This window comes from Symsagittifera roscoffensis, chromosome 5, assembly GCF_963678635.1.
Source record: "Symsagittifera roscoffensis chromosome 5, txSymRosc1.1, whole genome shotgun sequence".
Lineage (NCBI taxonomy): Eukaryota > Metazoa > Xenacoelomorpha > Acoela > Convolutidae > Symsagittifera > Symsagittifera roscoffensis.
The window spans coordinates 47,927,809-47,940,122 of NC_087066.1; the positions used below are offsets into that span (position 1 = coordinate 47,927,809).

At 36.9% G+C, this 12,314-nt stretch overlaps 1 protein-coding gene across 2 annotated transcripts in view; it reads right to left on the reverse strand.

The window, feature by feature from the left end:
- Positions 1–413: 413 nt before the first annotated feature.
- The window catches only part of LOC134846882 (glutamate receptor ionotropic, kainate 2-like), a 50,444-nt gene continuing 38,543 nt past the window's right edge, over positions 414–12,314 (reverse strand). The window contains exons 13-19 of one of the 2 annotated variants that reach the window (XM_063864293.1): positions 11,618–11,794; positions 9,048–9,244; positions 5,133–5,358; positions 4,332–4,457; positions 2,329–2,465; positions 1,219–1,698; positions 414–739 (exon numbers count right to left, since the gene is read on the reverse strand). In XM_063864293.1, coding sequence (XP_063720363.1) covers positions 551–739; positions 1,219–1,698; positions 2,329–2,465; positions 4,332–4,457; positions 5,133–5,358; positions 9,048–9,244; positions 11,618–11,794 — 1,532 coding nt within the window. In that variant the 3' untranslated portion in view covers positions 414–550. Of the gene's footprint in view, positions 740–1,218; positions 1,699–2,328; positions 2,466–4,331; positions 4,458–5,132; positions 5,359–9,047; positions 9,245–11,078; positions 11,252–11,617; positions 11,795–12,314 lie in introns of both variants that reach the window. The other variant, XM_063864294.1, reaches the window with a different exon arrangement.

Here is a 12,314-nt window from a genome sequence, read left to right on the forward strand (position 1 = left end):
AAATCAGAACACTTTTTTAAGACATATAACGCCTCTGTGACCTAACTCTGTCCTACAACTTGTTTGTTTTTTTTTGCAAATTTTCAATAGTTTTCCCTGTTCCTTCAGCGTTAAATTTAGTAGGCTAATTTTTTACATTATGTCCGTCTGTAATTAGGGAGTTACTGACGCAATCCTTGGAAACGCCTTGAATCCTTGATTTCTTATAAGGAAATAAAGAAATTGGTTTTAAATCTTTCAATATTTTTACTTTGAACGGCCTCAATAGAAAACAAAGCATTTCAGAACATTTGAAGGTCAAGTTGACTGATTTCTCTCGAAGTCTGTTTAATTCCGAGAGCAGTCCTAACTCATGCTCATCCTCATTTGAGAAAACAACTAGTTGAGATATGAACTCAAACTAATTACTCATTTTAAATTGAAATCAGATATACAATTTTGAAATTTTACATAACAATATCATGTTTATAGCATTCATTATTCGCAAGCAAGCATAATTGCAAACCTGTACTAATTGTTAGGGCTTTGAGTATCGCAATAAGAAGGTTTCTCAAACATCAGTGTCAGTTTTGATGCGGACGTTCTTCGTCTGGGTTCCGGCCTCGGATTTCAAGCTGGCGGCGGATCCGTGACTGTTCTGCCCGTTGCTCATTGGTCCGTTTGGCGGATTCGGGTTGCTGGAATTGTTACTGGATTGGTTTAGACTAAGTTGGTCCGAAGAATGTTCTTGGCAATACACCTGAAGCGCAAATGTGTAGAAACACACCGCATTGCTTTTGTGATTGTTTGATTGATCCTTTTTCTCCACCGTGACTTTGCTCATTTTATAGCTTTGTGCTCATTTTATAGCTGTGTTTTAACCAAAAAAGTTACTTAAAAATAAACTACCGTTCCCAAGATCCAAAAATTTTGTGTCTTCTTTCGTAGCTACGAAGTTTCGTAGCTCTTATTTTATTAAGTCGTTCTATATCCATGAGGAAAGTGAAAAACACTCGAGATGTTCGGCTCTTTACGGAGAACCGCTATGGTGTTCCCCCTGTCAAAGTCTCCAAATTGCCGAATTGTATTTAGAGCTCTTTTCGATTCAACTATGCACCACATTGCCATGAATAATACCGTTGAAGAGTTACATACTCCATGCAGTCCAGTTGGGGGAGGGGGAGGGGGGAGGGGGGAGGGGAGGGGAGGGGGTTGGTCAGCGCATTACTATATTCTTACTTGTTTATCAACAGTCGGTGAAAATCGAAGCTTTAGTCCCGACCGTGGAGCTCCATTCGAACTGGAGTTAAACGAACTCTTCAAGGTCGAGTTTGCCGAGTTGACACCGCCGCGTCGTGACGAGTCGTTTTTATCTATCATGGAATGCGTCGAGGAGTGAGTCGGAAGAGTGCCGAAGCGGACTGGATCGATCTGTCCGACTCCTGGAACTTGGAATGGTTGCTGAGGAGGATGATACGCGGCACGCCCAATCGCGTTTCCACCTATGACTGGCGACGCTTTGCTGTTCGTATACAAACTGAGAGAGCTTGCTCGGTCTTGCAAGTCGTGAAGTCGGATGTCGTCGGATGGAGCTCCGCTTGGTTTGGAGTCGTCCTCCGAGCAGTCTTTCTCGAAGAGATTCGACATTGAACCGAAGAACATCTCGTCTCTGCGATAGGATCTCTTGAAGAACGTCTTCATTTCATTGCAAAAGGTTGTCTAAAACAAAAATTACTTTCAGTTGGACTAATCAAATTTGATTCCCCGTTTCCAAATTCCAGAATATCTTTTGTTGGTTTATCAATTCACGTTTCTGAAGCCGACGTAAGTACGGTGAATGACAAAGAGACGGGGGTCCGATCTAGACAATGAACTTAGCAACGAGCTAAACAAACAAAATGAAGGCATTTTGGCGTAAACGATTAATTGTCCACAACTTGCTTGCACTTAAATCGGACGAAATTAAGACAGGACTCTGTTGTAACAAATTGAGATTTAGTATTCGGCTAATATTTTTTTTCTAATTGGGAGGCTTGAACCTTTTTTCTCTCTCATAATTGTCTATTAAGTTCATTCTCTGGACCAGACCCGTCTCCTTGTCATTCGTCTTAAATAGAAAATAAACTTTTCTCACTCACCCTTTTAAAAAAAAATTCAAAAATCCTTTATTCCCAAACTATAGGCTAGTTAAGGTTTTCTAGATCAATTTTTTGTTTCTTTTTTTTTACAATGAAATCTTCTGAGCATGTTGTTTTTTAAATATTCAACTCAAACTTTGAAAAAAATTGGTTCCCAAATTATAAAACAGCTAAAAATGAGTCCGCGCTAATGAGAAATTGATGAACTAACCCTGTTGTCCTTTGCATTTTTCCGTGTCTTCCACACAAACTCAATGATAGCCACGATGAATCCTATGCCAGTGCCGCCCACCAGCACATAGAAGATACCCCCTATACTATCCATCTTCAGAGCACTCGCGTCTTCACCTAGCCAAACAAAAAACATGATTGTCCGTCCCACTACAAGTACCGCAAATTACAGAATGTTACGATCACAGCAAGCATTGCACACAAAAAAAATGGTTTTGATTTTTTCAGTAAGTTAGATTTTGATAATAGAAAAATGGAAAAGCTTATCATAACCTGTGGTTAAAATGACCGACCCTGAAAATTTTAAAGTCAGATTTGGCGCCAATATATTGAACGCTTAGTTTGAAGCCAATATATTGATCACTTAATATTAATTTGGGAGGGTTCTCATATTGGAGGGGCCTAATGCTGGAAAAATTTCAATCAGTCAATATCGCTACCCGTTCTTATTGGCTAAATGCCTTTCTCACAAACTCGAAGTCAATATAAACAGAAAACGATAATATAAAAAATATACTAGATGCAGATATAATAGGTGCAGGTATGATAAATTTAGTTTTTTCTTTTTCCATTTTTCGCAAATCGGTATCCTAGAAATATTAAAATTGTTCCAATCCGCCTTCAAACCGGCGTTATTTTCATTCATCTGCTTATTATCTAATCTCTTAATGTTAACACTAATGGCCTGGATTTATTTGCTCAGCGATTTCCCTGAGATTTTTGAAGACTCAATTCTGATTGGCTGATAATAAGCCAAAATAAGTTTCAAGCATTCGGTCTCCCATCCAACAACAAAAAACATCTTTACAACTTCTGGCACCCCACATGCAAACTAAATAATATAAAGACACCTTTGCAACTATTAACGCAAAATTTGAATCAGTTAGTGCCTTAAAGATTTTTCGAGGGATTTCTTAGACGGAAGATTTGCCGCTACGTCTTAAACTGGTAAAAAAAATTGATAACTATCCCAAATAATTATCATGTGTGATTAATCCAAACAGGTGATTAATCCAAAACTGATATTATCATTATTAACACTAACTGGCCCAAAACTGCAGCCAGGTGGAAAAGTTGTTGATTTCAATCATTTTGCATCAGTCAAATTTTCAGCTGATAAAAATTAAAATGCAGTATAAAAGATTTTAATTTACATACAACGCTTTAGTGCGAGTTTACTGTTTATATTTACAAAGGTGGAGATTCTCTAGTAGATCCCCGCATTCTTCGTCAAAATACTTTTGTCTATTGAATATTTGACCAAAATTTGTAACCAAATTTTGTAGAACGCGAAAATTGCTGCCCTCTCTTTTGAAAAACATAGCCAACAGACAATTGAAAAACGGGCAATGAACTCAAGTAAACATAAAAAAATAATGAATTTTGTTTTGACAAAATTTAAACATTCGGTTTTCCCGGAAAAAAAGTAGAGATGACTGACACTATTTTCATAAAATTAACCCAATTCGAGAAGACCGGATAAATAGGTATAATTTTTATATATGTAAATCTGATATTTTAATTCCCTTTTCGAAATGAAAATCAATCACGTTTCTGGTTAAATTTACACTGTCGCTGATCGATAGTGAAGTTTGCCTTCCTTTTTTAGAATAGCTGATCTATATTGTTCCAATATAGTTGATCTATATTGTTCCAAAACTTTCATACACATATAGCGACATAAATAGCACTAAAATTTTAGTATAATTAATTAAAAGTTACTCGTTATCTCTGAACATTTTGCTCTAAATCTTTTCTGCGCCCTGCTCGCCCCTGAAAAAGAGCCCCCTCTGCAGAGTTCCTTTTCATTTAATTTGGATTCAAAGGCTGAGCGGCTCGCGTGAAACAGTCAAATCTGATTGGATGAAAGTTTCAGTTTAGAACCAAGTTATTGCATTCCCGCTGCCACCGTCCTAATGATCTTGGAATTATGTCTTGATAGGGATGATGACTACGCGTATAACGTGGTGTATGATGACTCACCTCCCCCGGCGCTCTCGGAGCTGCATCTGCTCCTCTCCTCCCACCACTTCTTCTTCAGCTTCACCAGCACCCCCTCGTCTTGCAACTGGAGAATGGCCTTGCTCACATAGGGCGTGTAGGGCGAACCTAAGAGACACATTTCAGGGTGATTATGTATGATAAAGAAGAAAGAACAAAGAAGAAAAATTAATAAACGGTGTTGATTTGAGAGTTTGAGTGTTTTGTACTTTGAACTTAAATAATTGCTGACTATAAAACAAAAAAGAACAATTATAGATCTGTAATTCAACAATGTATATCAAATAAGAAACAGTGGCGTGCGCAGAAAACTTTCTGGGGGGGGGGGGCGGATTTCGAAAAATTTTGAAAAATTTGCGGACTTTTTTTTGCTTTAGGTCGACCAATTTGATTTTCTCGAAAAAAAACTATAAGAGCCCTGTTTTGTCAAACTTTCTAAAAAAACAGGCCGAAAAAGGCGTTTATAGGCACTTTTTGGAAAATTTTGACAAAAAAACTGCATTTTCGGCGCGCGCTCTCCCCTCAAAATTAGTTGTATTGGCGCCAAAGGCGCCCTAGAAAAAATTTAAAGTTGGTCAGCCATAAATGAACGTCGTAAAATTATACCAAAGGGGGACCCTTTGGAAAAAGGGGGACCCTTTGGAAAAAGGGGGACCCTTTGGAAAAAGGGGGACCCTTTGTAAAAAGGGGGACCCTTTGGTAACTAGAATTGAGGAGGAGAAAAAGGTCTCCCCCTCCCCGCCCCATGCCCACTCCCCTCTGCACGCTACTGAATGAAGTGACCTTTTCTGAGTCCGATTCCGTAGAATTTGGAGTCCAGTGGGCTTCCCACTTGAGTCAGATTGCACAACTGGGACACCTGGTATTCTATCATTGTGCTCTCCATGAAGAATGCGTAGTCCTCCTGTTGGACCCTCTCAATGCCTTGTTGGGTGGAGGTGACGTAGGAGTAGGGGCTGTGGCGCTCCATGAACTGGAACATTCTCACGTATGTCGGCAGCTGTGAGTTCTAGAACATTCCGAGTAATTTTCATGACGTCATTGATCAGTCAATTGGCCCCCTGTCCTTGACATCTTATCATTAATAACAAATGCTCTCAAAAACAACAAATCCACAAATTCAGCCAAGCCTGGAACGAGTTTCAGCTCATTTTTTTGGGCAGAAGTATCCGTGGGTTCGTCGAAATGGGTGAAAAACCTGCTATGAAATGGAAACAGATTATTTTTTGTTTAAAAGTATTCTGTGAAAAGGGCCAAACATTTCTCGGCTTTTCCGTTTAAAATTCCTCCCAAAATCATATATAAGGAACAAACTTGCGGACATGCACCGTCTAACTTTGATTTTTTGCTTTTCACACCAATAATTTTTGTGCACTTTTTTTCTAAAAGTAAGATTTTTCATGCATTATTCAAAAACTCAAATATTTAACGCGTAGCTGTAGTTTAAGCGGAAACTTATAACAGCTCAGAAACCATTAAAACTGAACCAAGGCTAGCTAATTGGTTCGAATTAAACGTACATTAATGAAAAACATCACTTAATATTTGAAATAGCGAGTGGGGAAAATTAAAAAAACACACTTTTTTTAATTTTGTCATTATTTAATCACAAAATTCAGATACGTCAAAAGGAACTGGAACGTTCATAGCACTAATCAGTCTTGTTTCAAAATAAACGCTCATTGGGATCACAGACAAGCATGGTTGCTGCAATAAGCCCAAAAACGCTTCATGAACAAATAAAGCTCATTGTAAGATAAATTCATCCATCGATTAAAATAAGTTGTCAGAATTTCATTTGTGAAAATTTTCATTCCAAGGTTTTATCCTTGGAGATTTAATCGTGCCTAAATCTGAACTGTGGGAAAAAGATGGGCTGTTCTACCATTTCCCTTACCAGATATAAACATCAATTTTACTTGCCCAAAAGATGCCCAAAATGTGCAGTGCGGTCTGTATTTAGACATCCGCGTATTCACACTCGTCTGTAATCAGTCAAATGCTATACTAACCATTCAGAATCGAGATGAGAAAAAAAGTTACGAAACAAAAAATGTCTTCCTTTTCTCGATTCTGTTGGTTAATAAAGCGTTTGTCTGCTTACGGACGAGCAGGAATACGCGGTTGTCTAAATGGTGAAGTCCAATTTGTACCAACGGTCATTTGTACCAAAAAAAAATCAGTCCCGTTTGTACAAAAATGAATAAACGGTCCGATATGTAACAAAAAAAGATAACGCGAAATGTGAATTTTTCAACCAAATATAGCCGAAAGGTAATATATGTGATCGAAAATCATAAGGCCGTGGGTTCGAACTTTGCAAAGACCTGAAATTTACACCGACAGATTACATCAAGATAACTTAAGAATTACATAGAAGTCTAGGGAAAAAAACCATTAAAGATGAAATATGATGAAAAGTTATTTAATACTTTCATAAATTCATGCAAATTACGTAATAATTTGAATTTGGCCGGTTCAACAGTTAAAATTTAGTTTCAGTGGTAAATCGCCGGTCGAATGAAAACATAAAAATCAAAGTAAATCGAGTTTATGTAAAAAGTTCCCTTGTCAACTATTGATATTAGCTAAAATAATATGTAAAATCACTTAAATTTAATATATTTGGCGAATGGGAAAACTTTGTATTTTTGAGAATTTTTGTTGGTTAACCCACTCAATAAGTTCCAAAGCTGTTTATATACGTTGTTTTTTGTTTCGTTCGACAAAAAGCGAAGTGAAAATGGTTTTACCAGTCGATTTCAAAAAAATTGAGAATTATCCGGGAACGCACACAGACAATGACGAGAGATATGAAATATCGATGGAAGGTATTTGACAGAAAGTGGTGAAGTATTTGACAAAAAAGACCCAACAAACATGTTTAAAACGTATTGGAGTCAATTACAACTGTAGAGTACAAAACTCTTAAATCCTGCCTCTACAGAGCGCGAAAAAAAATTGTTCCTCCTATCTCACAACATGAACTGGAAAATCGCGATTCACGTCAAACACAAAGCGTTTATTTTTAGCGCATGTTATTGATGCTTGAGTTACCATAAAGTTATAGTAACTTTACTTTCATGTTACCATGCTTAAATTGGAGGCGAGGGAACTTTCATGTCCAGACCACCGCCTTACGAGCAGCTCTGTGTATTGTTCGGGATATATGAAGATCGACGTTTGCCGCTAGTTTTCGGACTCATTAGTGGAAAACGAGCCTGTCTATACCGAAATTTTTTTTCAAATAATCGGCAAAAAATCAAGCGATTGGCTGGTCATAAAAGGGTCCCCCAGATTTTGTGACAGGGTATGAACGAGGCATTATTTCGGCCGTCGAATCGGATTTCCCGAAAACAGAAATTCGGGTGATATTTTTAATTCACTCTGACAATTTTCAGAACTTTATTGGAAATTAGTGTCCGAAAATCCTTTTGTCAAGACCCAGGCTTAAAAAACTTTGAGAAGATAATTCTGCTTATCTACCTGAAGATCAAAGCACCCCTCTTTGTTAAACTTTTGAGTGAGACTGAGGTAGTTCAAAAAATTGCTCAAAACTCGGAGATGCAAAGATTTTCAGAGAATTCCACAAAACATGGAAACAAATTTTCCCTCCTAAAATGTGGAGGGTATAAAACAGGCCGGCATGTCTCCGGACAAACAACTTTTGCGAGGTGTGGAATAGTATTTGGAATGGAAAAATTCAACTTCATTGTCCAAAATTGTGGCTGGCCTTTCGGTATTTGAAGCAACAGGAAAAAGTTGTAGAGAATCAATAGGATCTTATAATAAAGGGAGTGCCTGCTCCAAAACAGACTAGAAAAAGGAGACGGTTTATTAAACGCGTCAAAGCTGTCAAAATTCGTTGACAATTGGCAACTTTTAAATAAAAAATTATTGTTATACAATGGCCGACTTGTGTGGAAGAATGTGAAGTTAACCCTTAAATTTTTAGTCGATATTTTAATTTGGGACTGATTATTTATGTTTTGAATAATCAAAACTGTATCAAAATGGCAACTATTTTTTTAAGTTTTGGTACAAAAAACTGATTTTTCTTTTCGATACAAGTATGACTGGATTTTCATTTTGGTTCAAAAGTGACTGGTTTTTTATTTTGGTACCAAACGCGACTGTTTTCGCGTTTTGAAACTCCTGAATAACCACAGTCTAAATATTGTTATGCAACCTCAAAATGTAATTTAGCCACTCATAATTGAGCATTCGAAATTGGGCTGAATGGCCTAAGAGCAAAATGGGTCCAAGAGCAGAAAAACTAAAAAATATCTACTTTTTTTTATTTATACGGGCTAATTTATAATAAACAAATGTTAGAAATTTCAATAATACCAAAAATGAATACGTTATTCATGAATTGATTAACTTCATCAAGTTTTTTGTCAATTTAAACAATCCCGATCGAATCCATCAAATTATGCATAACATAAAATATATTTGTTTCTTTGGTAATATTGACAATTCTCTTACTTAATTTACCGACTAGCTTATAAAAATTGATATTCTCCTGTTTTTCTGCTATCGGCCGGCACATTCTGCTCTTAGACCATTCTGTTTATTGACTGGCCACCTCTGAAAATCCAGCAGTTTGAAATGTTTAGAAAATATTGATTGCGGTTGAAAGTTTTTGCATATCCGGTTCTTCTACCATTAAAATATCTCCTTTAAAACAACTCATACGTTTTCAAGATAGTCTTGAGTCGTTCCCGCTTGAAGTGAGCCAAACTGTAAGTTGTAATTGGACAGAAAACTCCACCAATCGTCTTCGTCCAATCCCATATTGGATGTGAGCACAAGGTAAGAGATAAGAGTTCGCATGCTGATGAGTTTGCAGAGGAAGTACATGCACACACAAAAACTGTGGAACATCCATGCAGCTAAACGAATGTAAGTGACTCGTCTTTTCTGTTATACTGATCAAATTTACCAAATTAATAACTGAGCCACAGTTTTTTTCTAATCTTTTAATTATTTTCCTACAGTCAGATACAAGATGAGATGTATGATCCAATTTTCAAAAACAAAAAGATTATTTTTTGGATGTGTTACAGAAAATATTCAGGTACACACAACATTTAACAAACAAAATCAAATGAAATTTCCTGTTGCCAGCATTGAATTTGGGACTTCGTTATCCTAACAGTGACGCTAAATTTTTTTAAAAACTTTTCATTTCACGCGTCAAAAAGTTTTTTTAACAAACTCTCTTTTCAGCATATCGAAGGACTTCCATACCATGCACAACTATTCATGCCAAGCAACAAAAAAGCTAGAAACATTTTCAGCTTTCAACAATTTCAAAGGTAAACAAAACTTCTCGTACCAGAGCTAAGCCCTTAATATGTCCAAACTGACCTTTAGGATCAATGACATGATTTTCTAATTTAAAAAAAAAATTAATTATAAAAATATATTGCCAGACGCTGCCATCCTTTCTTCAAAATCAAAAAACAAATAAGAAGACATAATGATTTTTTCCCAACAAAAAATGGGAGTGAGATCTCTCATGATGACGAAAGGATGCTAACTCGGCGTAGTTGTAACTTGTGAGCGGCGATTTAATCCAGATCAGATATCGTTTCTAATTGCCATGAGGCAAACTATTCGGACTCGATAGCGCTACTAGACGGTTTGCTACTAGCGCTACTACTACGTGTACTCGACATTTCTGCATTCAAGATGTGAACGAAATTTTTATCAATTAGTTCTAAGAAGTCATAATTGGCAGTTGAAGCATTCAGGGCTTCGCATTGATATGGGCAGTCATGTCGAGTTTTACTTTTCTTCTTTCAAAAGTTTAGTCACACCCTCAAAGGGCAATCAAGCCATTCAAAGTTTGTCCTGATACGACCAGCCTTGTGCATATAACTAAAATTGCGAACGAAAAAAGTTTTTTACATCCAAAAAATAAAAAAAACAAGGATAGCCGGTTACTGTGCAAGTAACACAGAATGTTCCGACCAGTCTTAAAAAATTACAACATAATTTTTGAAGACAAATAACAAGAAAAACGAAAAAAATTGAAACAATTAATTTTAAAAAAAAAGTTTTTCAAATTTTTTCCCCAAATTTTTGAAGTTTTTGATTCCTAAGATGAAGCTAAAAACTCCAAAAACTAACTTCATTAAAACTTAATTTCCAAGGCTTAAATTAAGCATAAATAAGCTAATGTAAGCCTGCTCACTCGCTCGTAATTAAAGGAAAAACAAAAAATTCCAAGCCGGTTTTTCTCGACACTGGGAAAACTTTTTTGAAGTTTTGAAATGTCGTTCGAATCACGACTGAGAGGGCTTAACATGATATATCATTCAATCCAGACCAATGATTATTTGTGGTTACTGATTTTGCGTCGGAAAAAAAGAAAAAAATTAAAACACACCCGAATACAAAGTTCCTCCCCACTTTCAATGGTCGAACAATTAAAATTTGATCCGTTTTTGAAATGCTTTCTCATCTCATAAATGCAAGAATTGGAGCAAAAGGAAGAAAAAACAAATAAAAAATCTCGAAATTTCAAACTCATAAATGAAATGTTTAGAATCAAAAGTTAGTAGAAAAGAAATAAAAAGAAACAGACACGTGAAACAGCAGCACAACTTTTAGATTTGCAACTGACAATTTTCTTTATAGACAACTTTTTTTCAACCAGAATCAAGTAAAGTCTGAAGCATACTCGCATGCAAAATCACTGTTGACTATTTTAATGTTCACCTGGAAGAATGCGTAAGAAGACGATGATGACAGAGTGCCGTATTTGATGAGGCTCTGCTGGGCTAAGTCTTCCACATCCTGAATGGGGGTTTCCATTCTGGTCACAGTGAGGAATGCGGCTAAGTTGGCAGTGTATGAGCAGAAGATGATGAGTGTGAACACGTACCAACCAACTGCAGATGGGAGGCGCAGAGAGGAAAGAGAGAGACAGAATAGTTAGTGAAACTTAGAGATAGGTAGGAAAAAACGTAGACATTTTAGATGAGCCAAGAGTGTTCCATGTGATTCCAATTTTCGAATAAATTGTTGAGTCATTTTTGAATTTTAATATTCAAAGAGAGTTATTGTTGCATGGAAGAACAGATCAGATTGGTCAATATTTACCACGAAAGGTGTCCAATTGGGTAAAAAAGAGACCATCTTTTATTGGTTGTCATCTATTTTTCAGGAAAGGTAAAATTAATGGATTTTTTGAAAAAAAAGATAAAAAGAGATTTTCTGGATATAATTTTGAGTCAGCCTTGACTATTTCAACTCACCGGCTACGATTCTGGTGGAAGTGGCCATGGGCACTATCTCTGAGCCCTGCTGCATCATGGCTCCTGCTGAGAACCAGAAGGAATTGGACAGGGTCAGTTTGGGCACGGTGGGGTCATCCGGCAGCTCCCTCTCCAGGGGTGTGAAGCGGGACAACACGAACAGCACGAAACTCATGGCTAAATAAAGCAATTAGTTGTGTTGTAATTCAAAAAGCGCAGATTCTGCAGACGAATCGAACAGGGGTCCAAAAAGATTATCATTTTGGGTAGTCTACCTGATAGTTACACAAAAACTTTTTTCGACGTTTTTGAGCTAACATATTTCTTCAAAAATTACATTAGCATTTTTTTCGCAAAATCATATCTGTGAGACCAGAAATTATATCTTATAAAAAAAGATAAAACGTCATTCATATGGACAGCACGGTCGCCGGTGAACTTCTAAAAAAACAAGAGTGATCTTTTAGCGCTCGTTTTGGAAGTTTTGGCCGAACAAAAAAAATTGCCCCCACTCCTCTTTTCTCCTGAAATTAAAGTATATCGGCGCTCAAGGCACCGGTAGAATTGTTTAAGAATTTGTTTTCCAAAAATAGACAATTTTGAATAGTACCAAAAGGGGACCTTTTGAGTGGTTAGGGGTTTAGACTGAGGAGGGAGGGGAGGGGGACGTCATCCCCTTTAGTTCGCTGCTCCTCCC